This window comes from Myxine glutinosa, chromosome 5 (genome assembly GCF_964187855.1).
Source record: "Myxine glutinosa chromosome 5, kmMyxGlut1.1, whole genome shotgun sequence".
Lineage (NCBI taxonomy): Eukaryota > Metazoa > Chordata > Myxini > Myxiniformes > Myxinidae > Myxine > Myxine glutinosa.
This window is the reverse complement of record NC_136265.1, coordinates 155,898,637-155,925,017: the sequence shown is the minus strand read 5'-3', so window position 1 is coordinate 155,925,017 and position 26,381 is coordinate 155,898,637. Positions and strand designations below refer to the sequence as shown.

Genomic DNA, 26,381 nt, shown 5'->3' with positions numbered 1-26,381 from the left:
TTTATTTGTTCCATAAATAGCCCCCAATCCATCGGCGGCGCTGCTACGGTCGATTATATATTATTTATATAATCGCTTAAAAATATTATTTCCTGTGAGAATAAGCATACCAACTTCAATATAGGAAAATCCCTAACTACACCGCCTAATACGCGAAAATTTTTGTACAGTCTAATTGTTCATGATTCTTCAATTCTCCTGACCTCAACTTTATTATTTATCATCTCACATGCTTCACCGATGAGGAGTTTTACTTTACCTTTTTAAAACCGCATTATAATTGTTTTTTAACATAATAGGCTATCTTCTTCTTCAGTAGCAGGCTCATGATGACCATTTTTATCGTACGAGAATATCAAAAGGGTTGAAGTTCTGGACGAACCCTTCAAAGTAAGTAATACATTTCATCATTTATTTTTTAATAATTCAACAAAACGTCAGGAGGTGATTGTGAAGTTCTGTGTGGAAGTTATAACGACTAACGTAACGTCCCATCAAATCGAGCGCGCCAACATGAAATCGGTTTGTTACGTTTGCGATAAACATCTTTAATTCTTATCTTCTGTCAGGTCTTGCCATATTGGCATAACACGTTGGTTTAGTCAACACAATAGCTCGTTTATTTTCTTGAAGTAAACCATCGAACGAAGGAAGACCCAGACATAAGGAAAATTTTATTCCTGTCAGGAAACGTCAGGTATTTCTCGCTTTTTGCTCTCATTCACCAATGCTGTTATTCTTTCACATTTTTCAGTCTTTCACCCTGTTTTCATTCTTTCGCCTTGTTTTTATTTACTGTCAGTGGATCACCAAGGAACCAGATAGAATTGCATTTCTAAGGTGAGTGTGTGTGTGTGTGTGTGTGTGTGTGTGTGTGTGTGTGTGTGTGTGTGTGTGTGTGTGTGTGTGTGTGTGTGTGTGTGTGTGTGTTTATGTGTTTTATGTGTTGTATGTGTTTTATGTGTTGTATGTGTTGTATTTTTGTTTAGTAGGTCACTCTTCAGCAAATATTGAGGAGTATATATTGTATTTTTTTCATAAACTGTTCTTCTACCGCAATATTTGCCCACTTCAAGTCATAAACTGATAACAAAAGTATTTAAAGCTTTATGATTCGAGAGAAATTCCAAGATATTTGATATTGTAGCGGTTACCGCTGGATGCACACAATCGCCTTGCACCGGCCAGAACACGGCCAGACGCGCCTCTCCCGGGCATGCCCGGACTCACTGTTCCCGGGCACGCCCGAACCTCCCGGGCACGCCCGGTCTCGTCTTTCCCGGGCATGCCCGCTATCGCCTTTCCAGGGCTCGCCCAGAGCGTCCGGGCATGCCCGCTATCGCCTTTTCAGGGCTCGCCCAGAGCGCCCGGGCACGCCCAGCCTCGACTTGCCAGGCCGCAGCCAAACACGCCCGGGCAGGTCCAGACTCGCCTTTCCAAGGCTCGCCCTTGACACCCGGGCATGCCCGGTATAGCTTTTGCCGGGCAAACTTCCCGACATAAATGTGTATATATATTGCTGCCCGATAAACGGGCTTGTCAGAATACCTGAGCTGTTTTGTTTCAATAAAGCAACTCGGACGAATTCCGTCTTTGGTCGCGTCAATTCTTTCGGCTCGCGTTGGAGCGCACGCAGTTCCTTCAATATTACCTTTTTGGCACTTTAATTTTAGCACTTGTTTAATGATTCTGTAGTCGGGTCCATATCCAAAATATGCTGCCTTGATTTCTCATTAGGTTATTTCGTCGAACGAACCATAGAATGGTTCCAGGTGACAACGCCTGTGCTGTACGTACGTGTGCAGTGACTGTACGTACGTCCGTAAACATTTGACTAAAACATCCTCTCCTCACAAACGACCCCACCGATTTATTGACCAAATTTGGGACGATGCATCAGGACAGCAATATCTAATGGGTTGTGCTCCCCATCCAGATGCAGCCCTACAAAAAGGGTGAAAGGGGTTTTTGCCCCAAATATTGGTATTTTATTCAAAAATCCTATTCTCAGAAACCGCCAGACAGATCCAGACCAAACTCGCCATAAAGCATGGAGACCATGCCCTAACCTTAAGTTGTTTTCCTCATGGCTATATCTCCCCTGGAAAGGGGGCCACGGGCCTTCTCCCTGAATTCCTTGTTCTCACTAAAACGTACTCACAAATTACCCGACCTATATGAACCAAATTTGGTACATTGCATCAGGATTGTAAGGTCTCACAGGGTTGTGCTCCCCATTCATATCCACCCCCTAAGGAGGAGGTAAAGAGGTGGTTGGGTGGGTTGCTCCCAAATATTGGTATTTTATTGAAAAATCTTCTCAGGAACCGACAGACAGAATTCCGCTTTATCAGTCCCTTCTCCGTCTCTGTCTGGTCGTCGTCTCTGTCTCTGTCTGGTATCAATACACTCTGTCTGGTCGGAAAATAACCGTCAGTCCCCCACTGGGCTTTATATATATATATAATTATATATATATATATATATATATATTCTAGTCTTGTAATGTTTATTTTTTTGTGCATGCAATGTGGGGAGTGCATAAATTGACAGAATGAAAGAGTAATAAGAAAATGAAGCTTCGGGATGAGATTTGGGAATTGGCACATTTTGGGAATACATAAGAATAGCTGTGTTTATTTAAGCCATATTGTATAAATATTTTCTCCCGACAAATTTGACGCATCCCTACATCATTTATGGCCCCATATTTTCTGACCCTGTGATTTGTCGTTGAAAAGTGGCTTTCGTAGTGTCCACTTAGATGCTCACCATAATCTGCATGAAACAATCAGCTCCCCCACATCACCCAATTAAGGTCAATGCAACAGACAAATCTGTACAAAGACGTTCCCATTTGCACATGGTATTGGGACGTGCGAAAGGTGCTTATGAAATCAATAACATAAACATTTTGGATGGAATAGTCGACTTTACATCTTCTCTGATCTGATCAATCAAATTCAGTATGTGTGTGTGTGTGTGTGTGTGTGTGTGTGTGTGTGTGTGTGTGTGTGTGTGTGTGTGTGTGTGTGTATGTATGTATGTATGTATGTATGTATGTATGTATATGTATGTATGTGTGTGTATGTATGTATATGTATGTATGTATGTATATATATGTATGTATGTATGTATATATATGTATATATATATATATATATATATATATATATATATATATATATATATATATATATATATATATATATATATATATATATATATATATATATATATATATATATATATATACATACTATATATATGTGTAGTGAATTGAGCATTTTTTGTTGTGATTTAACAATGACATATGATGAATGATGAAGCTGAAAACAAGCTCCAAACAGGTTGAACGAATAATGAGTGCCATATCAAATGAGCAAACATCCCGAAGGAAAAAAATCGAAGTTCTCCACCCAGCCTCCATGAATGTCGTGAGTTTTGAAGTTTAACATTTACATCATATGGGTGATAATGCAATAAAGAGTTTCATCGATAAGCCATCTTACTGCTCTTTTGTAGATTGTTGTCGGGATTATCCTTGGAAAATCTGAAATCAGAGGCCTGGCGAGCAGAAAGAGTTGAGTAACTGGTTGATCTGTCAAAAATCTTACATTTCACCAAATACATTTTCACATCTACTTGAATATCGGTTCCATCATGCCTGCTTTGATGTCCCGTAGAATTTGGCACCGAAAGGTTTACCTTCGGGTTTGTGTTGCGTGATTCGCCAAGCTGTTTCATATTCGTCGAATGTTGGGGAAGTGAGGATTACATCAGGAACCTAGCGGACAATTTCCAAATTGGAGATGCAGGTGGGCATATCTACGGCGAAATGATTAAAGTTGGAATACTTTCATTCAATTAATTGTATGCTTTTTTCTTTCTTTCTTGTTCAGTTCAAGTCGAGAACCCTTTAGTAAGAACAAAGGATATGGAGTCAGATGAAAGATACAAGCCTTGCACACCCAGGTATGCAAATCACATGTTGCTCGTAATATGTTATTTTGTAGTAAAGAGCTGCAACAGTAAATCGCACACGTATGGTGAATACCCTTTGAATGAATACTTATGATGCAAAGTTTCAGCAGAAGACCTGCTCTGTCAAAAAGTTTGGTACTTCATTCAAGTCACAAGTTATGCTTGACTTTATGTTTTATTTACTTATCAATCATTCAAGACTTTATGATTGCAATATTATTTTTCAACAGACTCTTGCACTTTTCATGTTTATGTAATCCATTATGATCAGCTTGCTCACGAAGCATTTTTCTGAATCTATTCATTAATCTTTGATTTATTAAGTAGACGTGTGTCTCAGGTTCCTTCTTGATGCATTTACCTTCTTTTTTTCCAACCCCTCATTTGTTTGGCCACTTTGCTTAAAGTTTTCCTGAATTATCTATATTATAATAGCCGTAGATGATTCTGTCTGTCTGTCTGTCTATCTGTTGGGTGTCTGTCCGGGGTGTGGCTTACTCGGTTTGCAGAGTAGCTCCACCCATAGCTCCACCCATTCTGGGAGTGGCTATAAACAAATATCCACCATTTTATTAACTCGCATAGCTTTGAGTCCTGTTTTGTAGGCCCGTGGTGTCTTGCTCTCCCCCAGTTTTATTTCAAATCAAATTCGATAAATCATTTCATTTTTCACAGTCGCTAACATAGTTTTAGACTCGGTTGAAAAAAAACGGGAAGAAAATCCGATGAAAGTTGCCGTTTATAGAACGAAATGAATTCTCAAAGGCCTGTAACTTCAAGGCCATTGAGTCTCTCTCACGCCTTTATCTCCAATCTAACTCACCATATGATTTCATTTTTATCGATGGTTTTACTTTTAGACTCGGTGTCAGCAATAATTGAGAACAATCCACACACGCGGGAAAATGCAGAGATATATTTTTTAAAATCGCGTCATGGTGTATCATACACCGCCCAACATGACACCGCCGGCAATGTGTCGATATATATTAAAAATTCGCTTTTGCTTTTCCGTTATGATATATTACTATTTCGTTTGATGATAGTCGTCACAAAAACGTCAACAATGATGCCGACATATATTTCTTCGTTTTTATTTCATTCAACATATTAGCCGGAAGTAAAATATGTTTCAGGAAATTACCGAGAGATATTTCTTCGTTTTTTTTATTAGTTATGTGCGCATACACTTTAAATAGGTTTATTTGAAATCTTTAATTTTCCACAAACATTCCACACACGCGGGAAAATGCAGAGATATATTTTTTAAAATCGCGTCATGGTGTATCATACACCGCCCAACATGACACCGACGGCAATGTGTCGATATCTATTTTAAATTCGATATATCATTTCATTTTTCACAGTCGCTAACATAGTTTTAGACTCGGTTGAAAAAAAACGAGAAGAAAATCCGATGAAAGTTGCCGTTTATAGAACGAAATGAATTCTCAAATGCCTGTAACTTCAAGGCCATTGAGTCTCTCTCACGCCTTTATCTCCAATCTAACTCACCATATGATTTCATTTTTATCGATGGTTTTAGAGTCGGTGTCAGCAATAATTGAGAACATTCCACACACGCAGGAAAATGCAGATATATTTTTTAAAATCGCGTCATGGTGTATCATACACCGCCTAACATGACACCGACGGCAACGTGTCGATACATATTAAAAATTCGATATATCATTTCATTTTTCACAGTCGCTAACATAGTTTTCGACTCGGTTGAAAAAAAACGGGAAGGAAATCCAATGAAAGTTGCCGTTTATAGAACGAAATGAATTCTCAAACGCCTGTAACTTCAACTTCAAGGCCATTGAGTCTCTCTCACGCCTTTATCTCCAATCTAACTCACCATATGATTTCATTTTTATCGATGGTTTTGGACTCGGTGTCAGCAATAATTGAGAACATTCCACACACGCGGGAAAATGCAGAGATATATTTTTTAAAATCGCGTCATGGTGTATCATACACCGCCCAACATGACACCGACGGCAACGTGTCGATATATATTAAAAATTCGCTTTTGCTTTTCCTTTAAGATATATTACTTTTTCGTTTGATGACAGTCGTCACAAAAACGTCAACAATGATGCCGACATATATTTCTTCGTTTTTATTTAATTCAACATTATTAGCCGGAAGTAAAATATGTTTCAGGAAATTACCGAGAGATATTTCTTCGTTTTTAAAAATTAGTTATGTGCGAATACACTTTAAATAGGTTTATTTGAAATCTTTAATTTTCCACAATATAATTTACTTGCCATTTATCATTTGATGATTACGAGACAAATTCCTCTTGAGGATCGTGACAATTCATGCGCTGCGTGGAAACTTCTATTTCCAAAATGAATGAGACGATCGATGAAGAACGCAGACTTGAACAGGATGCAGCAAGAAAACGAATGAGACGGGCGAACGAGTCCATCGACGAACGTCAATGCAAACTTGCGGGGTCACCCGTGGGAATCCCACGGGCATGGATGTGTGTGACATTTCGACATATTGAGTTAGATGCTGCACATTCATTTTTACAAAATGGTTACTGGCAAGTCATCAGATCCAGAAATGGTGTAAAAACCACCGTTTAGAGGCCATTTTTCCCCGCAAAGCGGGGGTTGGCCTTTTCGGGGACCGTGGTAGTTGTTGTTTTTTTGTCCCCTTTTTGAAGCAATGTTTTACGGCCGGATGCCCTTCCTGACGCCAACCCTTTTTGCCGCCTTCAACGACAAACAGGGAATTACCAGTGAACTGGTACTGGTACTCAATTAGCCGACCTCGGAAGGATGACAGGCTGAGTCAACCCCCCTGGCATTAATTCGGCGATCGACCGAGATTCGAACCCAGGATCCTAAGCCGGCACCCTAGCCGCTAGCCCAACACCAGAAATGGTGTCATGAACACAATTTATTTACGCACAAGCACAAAAGCAAGACGGGCCGATTTCCGATTCCGACGGGCCGACGGGCGAGACGGGCCGATTTCCGATTCCGACGGGCCGATTTGGAGCAAGAAAAAGAACGAGACGGGAGCAAAAGGAGAGAAACGAGACGGGGAAAGCCGATTGGAGAGGCGAGTGAGGCGCGATTGGAGAGGAGTGTGAGGCGCGATTGGAGAGGAGTGTGAGGCATGATTGGAGAGGAGTGTGAGGCGTGATTGGAGAGGAGTGTGAGGCACGATTGGAGAGGAGTGATTGGAGGGGAGTGTGAGGCACGATTGGAGAGGAGTGTGAGGCACGATTGGAGAGGAGTGTGAGGCGCGATTGGAGAGGAGTGTGAGGCGCGATTGGAGAGGAGTGTGAGGCGCGATTGGAGAGGCGTGTGAAGGATTGGAGAGGAGAGGAGTGTGAGGGATTGGAGAGGTGAGGGATTGGAAAGGAGAGGGATGTGAGGGTTTGGAGAGGAGAGGAGTGCTAGGTGGAGAGAGGAGAGTGTCAGGTGGAGACAGGAGAGTGTCAGGTGGAGACAGGAGAGTGTCAGGTGGAGAGGAGTGAGGGGTCACATATTATGTGAAATAACTAAATTCACACCATTTCTGGATCTGATGACTTGCCAGTAACCATTTTGTAAAAATGAATGTGCAGCATCTAACTCAATATGTCGAAATGTCACACACATCCATGCCCGTGGGATTCCCACGGGTGACCCCGCTAGTAACAATATGTTAGTCTAAATACAATACTGTACATGCAAGTGTGCTTCTGAGAGCTGTACCCCATAAATACCTTGTTTCAATGATAGAATTAGCACTTCATGTACATTCGTTCAGATAAGACAAATCAATTACAGTCAGACCCCGCTATTCGCGGTTTCTGTGTATTCGCGGGTTCCGTGTATTCACCATTGATAAAATCCGACCTGTTTCTCGGGACTTTCATCGACCTTCGCGGATTATCGTCGACATTCTTGGGATTTGCCTCACCATTTGCGGATTTTGCCTGGCCATTCATGGTTTGTTCCTCTCTATTCGTGGATTTTCACGAATCGGGAACCAATCCCCCATTTTTCCATTGAAACAATCAGTGAGATACCCGTGCTAGGCACGGGTGGGAGGCCAGAAGCAAGCAGGCAATGCAGATACAGCAAATGCTAAAGCATGAAACCAATAAATTTCACATTCCTGGAGCATCTTCAGTCACACATCAGACATGGACAGCAACTTCGTGAAGGACCTCCATGAAAAACGTACCCGTTCACAAACAAACGGGTACGTTCACGTATAGAAACATCGACCGTGGGTCCGTGGCGAATCTGCATATGGCGATCTGCGAAGTTCATGTTCAGAAAGTAGAAACCATCACGGCATGTCGTCATTCACTTGAACTCGATATCTTTTTTCATTCCAAACAACATAACTCCAATCACAAATTAATCACAAAATAAACTTTTAACAACATTGTTAATGTTTTCTTCATTGTAAAAACTACCAAGTCAACAGTTAAAAGGATTTTGAGCTGATAGGTGTTACGGCCTTGGCAAGATCGATGGAGACAGCGATCTGTGAGCGTATACACCGCCCAAATAGCTACAGTCATGTGAAAAAGTAAGTACACCCCAGGTAAAGTTTTGAGTTTTTCAACATATTTCAACATACAGCTATTTGATCTTCATTTCAACAATGTTGACAGATAAAGGTGATATAATATAACAAATATCATGAAACATTTACATTTTGTAGTCCATTGTATAATTTAAATAAACAAAAATGCAAATTTCACATGTGGAAAAAGTAAGTACACCCCTACATTTATCACTACTTCAAATACCTAAAATTAGAATCAGGTGCACCAGATCAGGTGCAAATAATTAGAACATCGTTAGAGAGGATCTTGGAGGAACCTGTCTTATTTAAACCTCAGACATTTAGTTTGGTTTGCTCTTTGTTGTTGAAGTGTGTGACGTCACCATGCCTAGATCAAAAGAGCTCTCTGAGGCCTTCAGAAAGAAGGTTATAGATGCCTACGAGTCTGGGAATGGATTTAAAAAGATCCCCAAACAATTTGAAATCGATCATTCGACTGTCTGGAAGATCATCCACAAGTGGAGAAGATTCCAAACAACTGCCAACTTGTTCAGGCCATGCCGCCCCAGCAAGTTCAGCCCGAGAACAGACCACAAGATGCTGAAAGAAGTCTCGAAGAACCCCAGAATGTCATCACGGGACCTACAGGAAGCTGTTGCCACTGTTTTTTTTGTTTGTTTTTTTGTTTTTTTTGTATACAAGATCGAGGCTCGTGAAAGAGCTAACATTATGTCAAAGTGCACAAGTCTACCATTAGAAAGAGGCTGCACAAATTTGATCTACATGGGAGGTGTGCCAGGAGGAAACTTTGCTGTCCAGAAAGAACATTCAGGCAAGACTAAAGTTTGCCAATGAACACCTTGGCAAAGACCAGCACTTCTGGAACAATGTGCTCTGGACAGATGAGTCAAAGGTAGAGCTATTTGGCCACAGCACCAGAAGACATGTTTGGCAAAAACCAAAGACAGCATTTGACCACAAGAACCTGATACCAACTGTAAAGCATGGTGGTGGAAATATTATGGTTTGCGGCAGCTTTGCTGCATCAAGGCCTGGGCAGCTCACCATCATAGAATCCACTATGAATTCTTCATTGTACCAGAGGGTGCTTGAGGATAATGTGAGGCCATCTGTCGGAAAGTTGAATCTCAACCGAAGGTGGACCTTGCAACATGACAATGACCCTAAACATACCAGTAAATCCACCAAGGAATGGCTGAAAAGAAAGAAATGGGGGGTTCTGGAATGGCCAGGTCAAAGCCCGGATCTAAATCCCATCGAGATGTTGTGGGGGGATTTGAAACGAGCTGTGCATGCAAGAAACCCCTCAAACATCGCACAGCTGAAATAATTCTGCATGGAGGAGTGGGCAAAAATTTCTCCCAGTCGATGTCAGAGACTGGTAGACAGTTATAAGAAACGCCTACTTGAGGTTGTTTCTGCCAAAGGGGGCAATACCACCTATTAGAGCCAAGGGTGTACTTACTTTTTCCACATGCGAAATTTTCATTTATGTTTATTTAAATTATACAATGGACTACAAAATGTAAATATTTCATGGGGTGTACTTACTTTTTCCACATGCGAAATTTGCATTCATGTTTATTTAAATTATACAATGGACTACAAAATGTAAATGTTTCATGATATTTGTTATATTATATCACCTTTATCTATCAATATTGTTGAAATGAAGATCAAATAGCTGCATGTTGAAATATGTTGAAAAAGTCAAAACTTTACATGGGGTGTACTAACTTTTTCACGTGACTGTACCTACATACAAACGGACCTATGGACAGACAATCACTTTTCTAGACTGCTTTGCCTGACAGGCTACGCCGTTAAAAATTACCTCACTCCTCTCTGCGCATGTGTGATCCGATGTTGAGGCCATTGATCAGATGAACCAATTGGAGCGAAGGAAGAGCAGGAGATATTTGCAGGAAACTTGGTTAACACCAATTCCAGAATGGAGGATTTGTCATTGGGAGAAATGTGGGTGGGAATGTTGGCAGATTGAGCCAGTCCCATTGAGTCACAGAAGTCCTTTGCTGAAGTGCCATGGCTGGTGAGAGAGGTACCAACACATCTTCACCAAAATTTAATCAATTCTTCCGTTCCACACAACCAAGATGTCCATGAAGTTTCCTCCGAAACCATCCATAGCTTTTTGAGCTATCGTGTTATACAATCGTTTTAAGCTGTGTCACTCAATGGTGAAGAATCACTTTTAATAAATCACAGATCCGGATATGGATCTGAATCTTCACCAAAATCTCATCTTTTGGTTCTCGTTACACACCTAACCTGTCCACTAAATTTCGTCTGAATCCATCCACAATTTTTTGGAGACATCCTGCTCACAAACAGACAGACAGGGGTGGAAACATAACCTCTGTCCACCCGAAGGTAATTATAGATAGCAGTTCTGTTGGGAATGGCAGAATGCAAATAAATGCAGCAAGTTTGCTGAGGGCAACAATAAAATTGGGTTCCTGTGGTAACGAAGGTAGCCGTCCGAGATCATGTGGTCAATGCTCCAAAGCTTAGGGCAGGTGGGTAGAGCTCACCCATTGGTGAACCGTGGACTCCGTGCCTTTGATGCTTCAGGTCACCTCACATTAAACTGTGCTCCAACGGCACTGCAGCTCACCTTGAGCTTGACTGCACTCTGAATGCAGCACTGGTTGTCACTCACATCTCGACTCTTGGAAACTTCAGTGAGAAACTGCTCATTGGTCACACAGAGTCCTCTTTCCAACTGAACCAAGCTTGCTGCTTCAGGAGTGCTCCTCAGCACTCCACCTCTCAAAGGTGTGAGACACGCTATGCCCAAAGCATCAATGGCATTTCCCTGAAGACTGCCAGGCAGTGTGTAACTTTGTGGAATGATGCAAAATAATAATAAAAGGTAGGTGGGGTGAAGGGAATGGAGGATCTGTGGGACGATCGTTACAATGTACTCTTTAGTTACCTGACGATGCACATACATGTATGCAAATGTGGCATTGTTTACAACAATCACAACAACACCAACAACAATTGGAGTTCCCCATTCTGTCATATGCACATTTCAGTATAATATGGTTGTAAAGGGTAGGGGGTGGGGTGGGGAGAGGTGGATAAGGCACACACATGACATGCCAAATCCCCTCCTCCATGTTTCTTGTGCATGACAGGTATTCCATTGTTAACTATCCCCACTTTCTATTTTGGACTCTTACATGTATGGAAGGAAGTTTTGTCCTGTTATCTGCATTACCATTATCATCATTCCCAGAATTTAATAAATCTTCGTCCAGAATAGCGCATTGATTTCATAATCAAATTTGTATTCTTATTTGGACGAAGATATTGGGTCAGCCATTGTGCAAGAGTGACATATAAACGTGTGCATAGTCTACTGAATTATTTATTTTATAAGACCACCTCACAATGAGTGTCATGCCTGCCCTGCTCGTATTTTTTTTGAGGTAGTTCCAACGAACTTCTTTTTCACTTGTATACACGTCTGAAATAATTACAAAAATAAAATGAGTACAGTTCTTTGTTTATTACCTACACATTTTGATTTTAAAACAAACTAGAATGGCACTCGTAGAGTGCATAGTCTTGCCTCACGTACTTATTCTGAACAAAAGTACCATTGTTAACTAAACACGCTACTTTTATATGGCCCATATACCCGTATCATCCATGCACTCTATTATGTCACGTAGTTTCTTGGCATGGGTTATGTACGTCATAAATGTAAATCTTCCCTCACATTTGGTCATCGATCAGATATATTAAATTTCAGATTTTTGGGATAAAGATTTCAATCCAACTAATTATGGATGGAATACCACTTCACCGATTCCATCATCATTCGCATCCTATATACCCCATAGGGAGTTGATGGCATATGCCAAGTTTCATTTTTGTCGTTGAGCGGTTTCGCAGAAAATTATGTCAAAATTTTTTCCTTTAATCCAATATGGCTGCCATACCATAGTGTTGCGGTTCTGAGAATGTACATATATGATTAATAAAGGTTAAAGGTTTGCCCCCATAGGTAGTCCACATGCAACACGTAGGCCACCTTAGAACATTAGTTATGTCATCGTATATGTGAGGATATGGCCATTTCCAATAGTGATACCTGCGTTGTGTAAAATAAATCACAAGCTTAGGTCCCGTTCATTTTGTGGCCCACCCTCTAATCGACCTCGTTGGGCAGCATCCAGTCTGCGCCCCATTTTTGCTAGTGCCCCTCGCATTAGGATGCTCAAACCAGCCAAATGCCACGAGGTAGGCCTGGAAAAGGGGGCGGAGCGTGAGGTCGGGGTGTGGCCACGTCAAGCAGCACGTCAAGGGCGGAGCCGGTAAGAGCCAACAACCAACCAGGGCTCGGGTGGAATGGCGTGAGGGGCTTGGTAAAAGCACGGCTGGCAAATTCCAGAGGGTTCGCTGGACGGCGCTATATAAACGCGCACGCAAAGCCCTTCCAGAGGACTCTCGTGCGAAAGAATTGATAAGGACTATTGGGAGAGGCACTTTGTCTACAGGACTCGTTGGGGAAGGCTGGCGGTGTACAAGGATTGGCTTTGTGAAGGACTTGCTGCATTGACAGGACTTGCTGTGAGAGCGCATTGTATAAGCAAGAACGATTGGAGAGCGCCCTGGATAAAGAACTCGCATCAGTGGCGCATTGTTGAGGAATTCGGCGGGAGAGGCGCTTCGCCATTTGAACAGTTGGGAGCGCATATAGCGCCGGTTCGTTTATTACATACGCGGCTGAGCCGCGAAGTAACAACCAGCCTAGCTTACCTTTCCCCCGATAATTGTCCGATCCGCGCCAACGAACCACGAGGAGCGCCTGCCGTCTGTCCTACCATCTTCTTCGCGGTACGAGTCGGGGACCCGGAGGAAGAGCTGTGGACGCCATCTCTGGACCCTCAACCCAACCTTCTACATCCCCATGTGAGTGTGTCTGTGTGTGCGGGCCCGTTTGTCTTGGGATAAGTTAAGTCTGTTCTTAAGGCTGCACTGTGTTTCTTCTTCTTTGCATCATTGTACAAAGTGTAAATAAACCAATCTGTTCTTCCTTTCTTCTTAATCCGACCGTATTAGTGATTTCTTCCATTGGGTAAACGTGGCACGATTACAACTGCTCGGATCAGGTTTAGTACCTGTTAACCCCCCGGCTCACGGCTCGCTATCGCTCGGCGTTTCCACTAAACCTGTGATTCGGGCGGGGTTATTTCCTTGCTTCCCGGGAGGCGTTGGTGATTAGGTAATAGGAATAATTCGGCCTACCACCCTATTCAACGCTGACCGGAAGGAACATCATAGCCCCGGATCGCGTCGGCTAGATAAAAGACAAGGGGATTAATCTCCCCTTGGTAAGGGGAAAGGCCGACGTTGAGATCCGCAACAATATATAACCTATGATGTCAGAGATGGCAAAAAGAATTTTCCTTGTGGACTCATCCTATGTTTAAAGTTTCGCATCGATCAGACAAGCGGTTGCAGAGAACCATTTTTAAAGTGAAAATATTGTCGTGTCCCTGCCGATTAATATCAGCCGGGACGGATAGTTGAACCAGCTTTAACTCCCGAGGTGACTTCCCAATTATGGTGGTTAATTTTTGCACGAGCAGGATGGAAGAGATACGAAGGCTTAATTAAACAAACACACAGGTTTATTCCCGAAAACACGAAACATACAAGCACGACAAACAAAAATGCAACAATAATGATTTAATAAAAATAAAGCATGGACGAAAATTAAATGGTAAGATAAAACTAATTTCTAATTTGAGGTGCCTCTTCTCCGACTCAACCACACACATAGGGAGGGGTACTAAAATAAAATACCCCCGCCCCCTTGGCCGGCACTTAGCTTTGGCCCCACTGAGTCCTTTTGGAGGTTGGCGGCCATCGAAGCTCAAAGCCCCATCGGCGGGAGCTCGACAAAAGATGGTGACAAAGGCACCATGCGTCGACATGGCGACAAAGGCACCATGACGCCCAGGGCCGAGGCGAGTCATGAAGATGGCCCTCTTTCTTTTTGGTCCCTTGAGGTTTTCTCACCTCCTCCCCTTGCGAAAGACAGCGTATTCCTCAGCTCCCAGGTGAGCCCAACAGTCCAAATCTCCTTGCGATTGCCACACAAAATGTTCTCCGAGAGTACACAAAATGGCCAGCTTCTTGTCCAACAAGCAGAATCAAGCGCTCTCCTTTTCTTCAGCTGTGAGACCCAATAGTGAAGCTTCCCTCAGTTAGCCTCACCCACGTCCTTCGGGAGGCGTGGCCTGCCGGTCTCGTTTCCCAACGTCCCCTTGCACAGTCACTCCGCCTCTCCTGGTGGGTTCTTTCTGCCGTAAGTGTCCATAAGGTGGCTTCGCTTGGCCCGCAGTTCATCGAGCGTGATGATGGCCGGCCGTGTCGGCAAAAACGTTCGGGAAGACTACAGGGGGTTTGACGCACAGGGGAAAACTAACCTTAACCCCTATTACTAATTAACACGGCATCATCCCCCGTATGATGCACATTTAAACAACCTTAAGCTACATTTTCCCGACTTATGTACATCAAAATTCTCCTACACGTCCATGCTATACCTATACAATCCTATCTTCCCTATGGTATTCTCTTACCTACCCCCATAAACGAAACAATATATAGATGCAGACACACACACACACACACACACACAGACACACACACACACACACACACACACGGAAATGCAGGGAGACAGACAGGGCCACGCAATAATCTCGCATCCCCTTGGGGGCGAGACAAAAAACAAGTTTTTCTCAATTTTAATATCAGTAACGTTTGAAAGTGTTTTGGCATGTTACAATTTTGAGGTCTTTAACAGTTGTACAATAATATATCGCTTTGATGTTATTAAATATAATGAACACAATGTGGCATATAAAAATGAAACCATAAGCAAACATGCTTGAACTGCATATGAAAGCATTAAAATGTTTTCTGATTCATGATATTACACAGGATGCTAAATAATAATTTTAATAATCCTGCTTTAAATAAAGGAGAGCCCATGCATGCATCCTAATAATGTGGAGTGCAGACTTTTCACTCTTGTATACATACATGCACAGGGTTTATTCCCCCAATGATATTCTGGCAGACCTTAACAGACTCTTTGTGTTTGCATGGGAAGTCCTTACAAGCTGGTGATAAGTGAGAATCACTCAACTGTGGAATTGTACATTGGCTCAGACATCAAGCAGTTGATTCCTCTACAACATCTTCCAACCAAGGAAAGCCATGACTTCTACACGTTGTCCGATATCATGGTCAATGGGCAAAACCTGAATAACGAAGTCATCAATATACTCGCTGTGATCCGCACGGTGAGAGCTGTGGCTTGTAGGTTCAATATGAGATTTACATTTTGCTCGATTTGTGACTTAGGCTTACTATTTATAATCCACTCTTGGCTTATATATTTATGAGTTTGAATCTTCCCCATTTATAGCTCTTCTTGTTCAGACTTATTCAATACAATATAACAAAATAGTTGCCTTAATCGAAATGGTATCTCATTACTGCATAGACTTGTGTTAAGGTGAATATTTTTTTATAATAACTTCAAATAAGCAACAGTAAAAAAAAAAAAAAAAAGCGTTCACTCAAAGTTTACAAATATCATCTCTAAATTTGTTTCAAAGACTTCTATTCGTTTTCATGAGGGTTTGCAGTATTTTACGAGAATTCCAAAATAATGTTGATTTGTTGTGAATTTAGAGCCACCTCATGTTGAGATTTACCTGACCATGCTTCTCATGGTTGTGGAACAAGAGACTAGTTGTGCCAGGTTTATCGCGCTTCTCCTTGTTTCATGCACTGATAGAATGAATGCACGTAATTATATATATATATATATATATATATATATATATATATATATATAGATATATATTGTTGTGGATATGAGAATGGTTTTTTTTTTTTGTTGTTGTCGTGTAAATTGTTGTAAAGATCACCCTTTGTAAATGTCATGATCGTGGTAAATACCTCCATAATTGTAAAGGTCAAAGGTCGTCCCCTTAATTAATTCATCGCATACACCTAGCCAATCTTAAGCCCTTCTAAGTAGTTATCTCTTTATTCTATGTGAGTTTAAGGCTCTGTTGGCCATTAATTGACACTCCATTGCACCGAATCAAATAAGAATAGCTCCCCTTCAATAATTACATTTCCCAGCCCAAACTCCCTCTCTGGGTAAAGCAGCTTCACAAGCGTGGGGTGCGTGCCCTCTCATTTCGCTGCAAATAGTGAATACGTGCTCCATGCTCTGTTTGAACAGGAGGGGCGGGGTCGCCGGGAAGAGGCAAGCCCAGGGCGCGCCACGAGGGGCGGGGCTGTTCAGCCCCATGCCCAAATAAGGGAACAAGCCCGTAGCTCGCCACGAGGGGCGCGCCGTTCGGCGCCATGTCCAAATAAGGAGGCAAGCCCGTGGCATTGCCATATAAGGTCACAGAGCACGGGGGGAGGGCGGGACCGAAACCGTCGAGGGCGTGTCACACCCACGCTTGAGGATGAGAGAGGGTGCGAAGATCGCGCAAGAGAGAGATGAGTGAGGGAGCCCCACGAGCAGTTCTACAGAGGGAGTTCTGAAGTGAGAGTTCTGTGAAGGGAGTTGCTTGAAGGTTTATGAGAATTGAACAAAGTAGGTACAAGGTCGGTGAGAAGGCACGAATGAGAGGCGTGATCTAGCAAGACTGAGAGAGAGAGACGTGAGGGGGTGCCTGTATTGCGGCAATAGGCCGACACCCTCTAGGCCCTATCGCCGGTCGGTGAGACGCGAGGCTGTGTTTGCCGGGTTTTCGCCTCGACCCCAAAGCGTGGATCGGAGCGCGTGCTTGGAGCCGGACCTCGACGCCTACCATCTGCCTGGACCCTCCTCTGCCGTCCCAAACCATCCCTGCCTTTCCATCCTTTTGTGTACGTGAGTTTGTTCTGTGTGTCTTGTCCCTGGGTATTAATTAAGCTTGTATAAGTTAATATTTGCACTGTCACCTGCTTTTTCCATTTTCCCTGTATATAACCTTGACTGCTCCTTTTGCTTAGTGTGTGTAAATAATAAATCCTGTTACTCTTCTGTACGTCTTCTTCTTCTTCTTCTTCCTCTTTACATTCGGTCGCTTTAGAGGTTTCCAAATTGAATACCTGTGGCGCGATTTCGGCCAACGTCCAGGAATCGGGTTAGTCGGGGTAACTGTTCGGCCGCGGTGCCATCCGCTCGGCAAAACAACATCTTATCCGCGGTCCGTAACAATATATATATATATATATATATATATATATATATATATATATATATATATATATATATATATATATATATATATATATATATATTAGGGTGCATCAAACGCCCTTAGGTTCTTGGATTTTAATGTCTATTCTCTCAAATGTTACACGTGTTGGTAGAAGTATGTATGCAAAAAATAAATGAAATCAGAGGTGGTCCTGGGTGGCCACCGGCCACTTTTATATATTTAGGGCCATTTTCGGGGCCGCACTATGTAAAAATGTTTGATTTTGTTATTTTACACCCAAACCTAGTCATGTTTGGTATCAAATTGAAGGTCTTGATGAGAGGAATACAAATATAACAATTTTATGCAAAAAACGATGGTTTGATAATTAGTTTGTATTTTTACATGAATGAAATCGGAGGTCTAATCGTGGGTCCCATACTAGTAGTCTAATAATATCCTTTATTTTCTTTCAGATGGCAGATAAGAAGACCAGATTAGCAAGTGCCATTTTTGGTCTTGGCAATGCTTTTACAGAAGCAGATGGTACATTGACAGGAGTCCGCCTCCCAACTTGCCGGCAGGTTCTTCGATGCGTGATGTGGTACATCCAGAAAGAAATATGTGAAGGCAAACAAACTCAGCCACTGAAATGGAAATCTGCCAGCATCGTCCTTATCCAGCTGAAAAAATTCTACACTAAAGCAAATATTCCTATGCTTTCAGACCATCAATGCTGCAAACTAATACTTGACCTTCTTAATGACAATAACAAATTGCGTAAAATACCTGTTTCTCGCCGAGAATCTCCAAGCACTTTGGCTAAGTTGCAAACCATGAATGAACGTCTTGATAAGACCTTTGGTGTATGGACAAAAGATGCAATGACAAACATTAAGAATGAGGAAGATAGAGTATTTTTAGAGTCAATGAAATCTGACAGAGTAGCCTCATTTGGTGGTGTTGACAAGAAGAAAGTTGATAAAGATCATAGAAAAGAAAAACGCCTCTTAGCGGAAGCTTCAAGACGAGAACGTCATGAATCATCCAGTGTACAAGAGATGACAATTAGTTCTGTATGCTCTGATGATAGTGACTCTGCAGATAGCTTGGAAGAAACTGAAGAAGAGGCGATTCCAGAGTTTCAAAGGAAGCGTAGTCACCACAGATCAACATATGCAGGTACATCTGCCTTTATTCCTCATGATATTCTGAAAAGACATTCAGTTGTGTCTGTTGCTACTCGACTAAACATAACTCCTGTTCAACAGGTTGCGCTCACCAAAGCTGTAATTCAAGAGGCAGGAGGTGATCCACGTCGTGTGGCCAAGTCGTACTCAACTGCTGATAAGGCTCGACGATCAATAACAAGTGCTATCGCCAAAGATATTCAAGAAAATTGGATCGCCCCAACAGCTGCAACACTTCACTGGGATGGCAAGCAGATACCAACGCTCACAAACAAGAATGTCAAGGAAGAAAGATTGCCAGTGTTGGTTGGGAATGCCACTGATGTAAAGCTACTGGGGGTGGCTAGATATCCTCCTGGAAGTGATAGGTCATCAGGTGACATCATTGCCGAGCACACTTACACGTATCTACATTCTACATTCATGGAAGTGCAAACAATCAGTTGTCAACTTATGTTTTGACACAACAGCATCAAACACTGGACACGTTACAGCTGCCTGTGTTACCATTCAATCAAAACTGGACCGTGCTCTTCTGTGGTGTGCATGTCGCCATCATGTTGGAGAGGTAATCCTGGATCATGTGTTTGACGTTCTCAAAATTGAGGCATCAAAGTCTCCAGAAGTATCTTTGTTCCAAAAATTCCAGAAGAATTGGGAACGCATATCGCATGCAAAGAATGAAAGTTTAACCAAAATTGACATTTCCATGTACAATGACTATGCACAACAGCTGCTTTTATCCTGCAAAAACAAGGTTTTAAGCACAATCCGCACAAGCGCTTCATACTGTAGGGAAGACTACAAGGAAATGGCACAACTCTGCCAGGTAGTCCTCGATGATGATGTCACAAAACAAGGAACACTCCACAGACCAGGGGCCATGCATAAAGCAAGGTGGATGTCAAAGATTCTTTATTCCATCAAAATATGCCTACTTGAAGAGCAAATTTCTCTACTACCTCGAGGAACTGTAACAACACAACATCAACAGAAAAAACTGAAGGAGTTTGTTGTTTTTGTTGTTTATATTTATTGTGATTGGTGGCTCATATGTCAGTCTGCTTCAAATGCCCCATGGTTTGATTTGTGCTTTTACAAGACTCTGCTCAACTATAAAGCTGTCAACTCAACCATTTCAGTCAGCGCTGTGAAAGCCTTTGATAGACATTTGTGGTATTTAACCCCAGAACTGGTTGTTTTGGCACTGTTCAGCAATGCAATTCCTCAAAAGGATCGTCGTGCCCTTGCAGATGTGTTACTGGCCATACAACCAGATGAAATGCCAAGCACTCCAAAACACCGCTACGGTTCTGGATATGGCAAACCGTCATTTCCAAAAATTACAGAAGCGACAACCCTGGCTGATCTTGTGAACGAGGACTCGTGGTTTACAGTAAACCTTCTTCACCTAGATATGACCTTCCTAACAGAGGATGTTGACACTTGGCAGAACAATGAGCACTTCAAGGCAGCCAAGTCCATTGTGGATGGGCTTAATGTTGTGAATGACCCTGCGGAGAGAGCAGTAAAGCTCGCAACTGATTTTGTCTCAACTGCAAGAAGAGAAGACCACTTCCAAAATCTTCTTCAAGTGGTTGAATGTGACCGCAAAGCGAGGCCAAATTTGCGGAAACGAGCAAAGTTGGAGTAGTGACATTGGCGTTGTGCTTAATACATTTTCAAACTTTTAATCAATGAAAGTACAATACTACAACACTGTACTACAACTTTGTAATATGAAGAACGATTTTGGTTAATTTTACATTGACATGTAAGGTTGTTTTAACTGTTTGATATTAGGCATTTAGTAAAAGTAGGACTTTACTTTTGTATATAGGTATAATGGTTAATTTTACATTATCTTGTAGTTAATTTTACATTATCTTGTAAAGTAGTTTAGCTGTGGCCCTAAATGGCCCTAAATATATAAAAGTGGCCGGTGGCCACCCAGGACCACCTCTGATTTCATCTATTTTTTGCATACATACTTCTACCAACAAGTGTAACATTTGAGGGAATAGACATTAAAATACAACAACTTTTTGAAAATCATGGGGCGTTTGATGCACCCTAATATATATATATATATATATATATATATATATATATATATATATATATATATAAAACACAGTGTGTGTGTGTGTGTGTGTGTGTGTGTGTGTGTGTGTGTGTGTAATGTTACCGATAGACTGCTAAACGGAGAGGCTCACGTGCTTCATATTTGGCATAGACATGGCCATTGAGCCTGGGAAGAACATGGCCGACCTAAAAAAAAATATTTCATAATATTTTTTTACCATATTTTTACCTCAGCGCATTTCAGCGAGGAATATAATGGCATCTGAGCTGGTGGCAGAGCAGCGCGCTGATTCGCTCAGAGCGATCACGTGATGTTCCAACTTTGCCGCCATAATCTCACAGTTATGCGTTTGCACGTAATTCAGTTTTTTCACATTTCAGCGAGGAACATTGCCATTCACACCACATAGGTTTTTTTCCTTTCATCTTTAGATCCATATTGTTAGCCATAATGTAGCGTAACGTAGCGTAGCTAACGTAGCGTTAGCATAACGTAGCGATCCTTGCTCAGGATCTTCGTCAGGTTCGCGAGCGAGTTAGCCAAAACGTAAAAGTTAAAATATATCGAATTTTTTATTCATATTTACCTCAGCGCATTTCAGCGAGGAATATTATACACGGGATCTCAGCTGGTGGCAGAGCAGCGCGCTGATTCGCTCAGAGCGATCACATGATGTTCCAACTTTGCCGCCATAATCTCACAGTTATGCGTTCGCACGTAATTCAGTTTTTTCACATTTCAGCGAGGAACATTGCCATTCACACGACATAGGTTTTTTTTCACTTTCATCTGATATTTGTGATTTATTTCAAACAAACTGTATTTCCCATCTACACGGCCATGTATTCCTATTAACGTTATGTAAAGTACATAAATTGTGTGGATTACATCATTTGTGGATGTGATCAATTGCCAGTAACCATCTATATCCCTCCCCTCCCCTTCCCTCCTCCCCCTCCCTCCTGCTCCCCCTCCCTTCCCCCTCCCCCTCCCCCTACCCTTCCCCCTCCCTTCCCCCTCCACCCTACCCTCTCCCCTTCCCCCCTCCCCTTTCCCTCCCCCTCCCCTCCCCTCCCCCTCCCTTTCCCCCATGCCCCTCCTTTTCCCCCCTACCCCTTCCTTTCTGCCTACCCCCTTCCACATCCCCCTCCCCCTCCCCTCCACTCCCCCTCCCCTCCCCCTCCCTTTCCCCCATGCCCCTCCCTTTCCCCCTACCCCTTCCTTTCTGCCCTACCCCTTTCCCATCCCCCTCCCCCTCCCCCTCCCCCTCCCCCTCCCCCTCCCCCTCCCCCCTCCCCCCTCCCCCTCCCCCTCGCAATCCCCCTCCCTCTCAACCCTCGCCCTCCCCCTCCCCCCTCTTCTCCCCTCCCCCCTCTTCTCCCCTCCCCCCCCGTTCCCCTCTCCTTCCCCCTCCCCTCCCCCGCCCGGCAATGCCGGGTACTTCTGCTAATATATATATATATATATATATATTGCTGCGGTTTTGAGATGTGTACAGTAAAGTCAATAAAGGTTAAAGGTTTGCCCCCCATAGATAGTCAAACAAGCAACATGTAGCCTCATTTGTAGTATAGTTATGTCTTCGTATATGTGAGAGTAGGCCCCTTCCAGTGTTAATCCTGCGTTGTGTAAAGACAGGAGGATAGGCCCTACTTCTATCAACCATTCCACGTCCATAGGCTTGATCCAATCAGGGCTCACAGCGTGTGGCTGCAGGACTGTGTCACAGGTCGTGGTTGGAACATTCGATCGGGCTAAGGTTGTGGCAATAAAACCCTTTGTGAAAAGCCCCCACCCCAGTTATGGGAGAGGTGCGCTGAAAGAAGTCGTGAGTACTGAGTTCTGAGTTCTAAGAAGGGAGAGGCGCTTGAAAGGACTGGCAGAGGAGATAGAGGATGCGCTTGAAGAGGATCACTTGCACTGTATGAACTTGGTTGCGAGGAATACGTGGGCGCAGGCAGGGCGTTGATAACTTGCGCGGTTCAGCCAAAGCGAGTGAACGCGGCTGAATAACCGCCAGCCGCGCTAAGTCTGTCCTCTACCGTTCGTCCCGAGATTACCCGTTGGTTCGAGCGACACGATACGAATTCCTGCCTTTGCCTACCTCCATCTTCGCGGGGCGTGCCGGGGGACCGTGGAGAGCCGGACGGGGCCGTTCCTGGACAACCAAGCCGGCGCGTTTGGCCTGAACATCATCCTGCCATCTGCAATCCCCGTGTGAGTGTGTCAGTCGGGCCCGTTGTCCTGGGGTATTAAGCATAAGACTGTCTAAGCTGCTCTGTGTCTCTTCATCCTGTGCTGTATATACGTGCCATAATAATTAAATTTATTTTTTCTTCCTTTTCTTCTGAATTTGATCGTCTTTGTGATTTCTCCATTGACTATGCGTGGCCCGAGTAAAACCGCTTGAATCGGGTTCCACTATCTATAACGGCGCGGATCACGTGTACGCAAACCGCTCGGCGTATCACCATTACACGTGGTTCGTGCGAGGCTTATTTCCTCGCTTCCAGGGCAGCGCTAGTACTTAGGTACGAGCGAATTTGGTCCCGAAACCCTATTTGGCGCTGTCCGGAAGGGACGTAATAGGTCTTGGGTCGCCCCAGGTCAGTAAAGACAAGGGGATTAATCCCCCCTTGATAAGGGGAGAAGGCCGGCGACAGATCAGCAACAATTGTTGCCAGGGAGTGGGATTTGGAACCCAACCAAATTTTTTTGGACAAATTTGGCCCAAAATTACGAGCCCATAGTAATTTTATGTAAAAATTCTGTAAAATTATTACATAATTACGAGCGACCAAAATTTTGTTTTTAAAATCCAAAATTTTAATTCGTGCCATGGCTAGCCAAAGCGATCGGATGCCGGTGGGGGCAGAAGATGAGATAGAATCAATAACCCAGGACCCAAGGGAAGAGTTGGAGTAAGAGGAGGAAGCAGAAGAAGGGCCGGCAGAAAGGGTAGAAAATGGCGGTGCCTCGCATGTGGCGGCGGAAGCTGAGCCCGCAATGCCGAGGTACATGCAACTATTCCTGGCTCAAATAAAATAAATGAGGGACGAAGCAAGGTGTAATAAGGGTGAGCTGAAGAATGACATAAATAAAATACATGGGAGAATGGACATCCAAAAGCAAAAGATGGATGCTCAAAGTGGCCAATTGAAAGAATTGGGGACAAAACCACCCGGGAATTGAAAGAGGTAAAAAAAGAATTGGAAAACAAAATGGGTGGCCAATTGAAAGAATTGGGGGACAAATCCACCTGGGAGTTGGAAAAGATGAGGGTGGCATCAAAGAAAGAAATAAAAGAAATGGGGGAGGACATAAGACGCAAGTTGAGCGAGGAAGTCGCATTGGTACGTGACGGGGTAACGCGATGTGAGGAACGTGGGGAGAGCGAGCTAGAGCAGAGCACAGCTAAAGTGACCGAGGGTAGAGAAATCGCGACTCGGGGTGTAGAAAAGCCGACAGCCGCCGAATTGGAGAAGAAAACTTTAAGCGCAAAAATTGAAAAATTAAAATTTTAAGGTCGTCGAGGAAATAGAAAAAATAAATGAAATGATTATAATTGAAATTGGGGCCGAAGAGACGGCAGAGTTAGAGATTAAATCGAGGGAAGAAATGGAATGCACTCAAAGTCTAGATTTGCATTGTGATGTCATGCTTCCTAACAAAAATGAAAGTTTGCAGGTGCGGTTGCCGGAGAAGAAGGTCCTTAAGGTGAGTAGAGGTGTGTATGGCGCGAAAGTGTTTGGTGCGAAAATATTTTTGGTGCGCTTGGGATCTCGCCGAAACCCGGACGCTCGTGAAAGGTCCGTGGTGCGATGTACACGAGTGAATGGCGCGCGTGTGCAAAAAAAAGTGCGCACCGAAGCGCGAGTGTATGACGGAGTGTGAGTGGGAAGAGTGTATCGAAGAAGAGTGTGAAACAGAATGTGCGATGGCCGAGGAGAGTGAGAGAGGATGCACACCAGAGCGTGTTGTAGAGAGTGTGCGGGAGTGCACACCAGAGCGCGTGATTGGGTGTGTACCAGAATGCACACCCGTGGACGTTACGGAGTACGTAACGGAGGGGTGTACGCGAGGGTGTGTGAAGGGAAAGTGTGAAATGGAGTGTGCGAACGGTATGAGTGCGCCTAGGTGTGCAAGTGCGAGTACGGTGTGTGAGGAAGAATGCACACCGGACAGTGTGCGGAGAGAGCATGCGGTAACAGAATACAGGGGGTGTATGAGAGGCGCTGGAGCGCCGCGTTGTGCGAGTGAGGAACAGGTCCCGTGGGGTGAGAACGCGGCCTGGGCATCGACGCAGACCGGGGGAGCGTTTAGGGCGACGTATAGCCGACGCGAGCCCTCGGTGCTTGGTGTGCTTTGTGTGCAGCGGGGATCGTTGCTGCGGCGGCATGCACGATTTGTGCCGGGCCCCGCCCTGTATGGTCGGTGCCGCGCCTTGGCGGGAAATGCGACCATCATGGTTCGGGGGGGGGGGGGGGGGGGGGGTAGGAGAGGTCGGAGTTTCGCCCCCTGGCGGCCGCGGTGCTCCGACCGTGGGCAGTTGGGCCATCGTGCATGGGACCGCAAGGCTCCATGTAGGGATGGCGCCTTAAACCTTGGCCCAAGCATACCTCCTCCCCTGAATCGAAAATTCCGGACGGACCCAACCAACAGGCGACCAACCACCCGCATGCATTGCCCGGCTTTTCGAAGCCGAGCTGTGACGAAAATGTATTGCCGCACGGAGAGGCTCGTAGTACAGTGGACGATTAGTGATAGTGTTGGGGAATGGTGCCCGGTGTGGAGGGATGGTCGTTTTACCATTCCTCACATTTGGGGCACATGAGCACTAGATTATGGGGTGGCATTGTAAACTAGCCGAGGGCGGTCTAGGATATTGTTAGGGATTTAGAGATGACCATAGGGACGAGATTTAAGTAGTGACTTTTGTACAGGTGGAGGGGACGTAGAGAGATTAGAAGGATAATAATGACGAGGGTGTGCTTAGTGTAAAGGGAAGACGGTAAGCACGAGTTGTAGGGGAAGCAGCTAGTTAGATGATGCTGTGAGAATGAGAATCACTGGTGTATTGAGGACGAATGGGGTGTGTTGAAGTGAATTGACTTGCATGGTGTGCAAGTGGGGAACGGGTGTGTGAGCACAAGAGGTGTGCCAGAGAAGATACTTGGTGTGTGGAATAAATGGTGTGAGATAAATGGTGTGGAATGCTGGGTGTAAGATAAAAGGTGTGGAATGCATGGGGTGAAGGAGTGAATGGGGGGAGATGGACCCCTTCACGAATACCCGGGGTGGGTA

General features: G+C 43.8%; 1 protein-coding gene across 2 annotated transcripts in view; it reads left to right on the top strand.

Annotated features, from left to right (window-relative positions):
* The first annotated feature begins 302 nt into the window (after positions 1-302).
* Positions 303-26,381, top strand: part of MEIOB (meiosis specific with OB-fold) — a 75,483-nt gene continuing 49,404 nt past the window's right edge. The window contains exons 1-8 of one of the 2 annotated variants that reach the window (XM_078778882.1): positions 303-390; positions 570-697; positions 803-840; positions 3,351-3,437; positions 3,526-3,583; positions 3,687-3,818; positions 3,903-3,975; positions 15,698-15,890. In XM_078778882.1, the coding sequence (XP_078635008.1) occupies positions 3,363-3,437; positions 3,526-3,583; positions 3,687-3,818; positions 3,903-3,975; positions 15,698-15,890 (531 nt within the window). In that variant the 5' untranslated portion in view covers positions 303-390; positions 570-697; positions 803-840; positions 3,351-3,362. The remainder of the gene's footprint in view (positions 391-569; positions 698-802; positions 841-3,350; positions 3,438-3,525; positions 3,584-3,686; positions 3,819-3,902; positions 3,976-15,697; positions 15,891-26,381) is intronic. The other variant, XM_078778883.1, reaches the window with a different exon arrangement.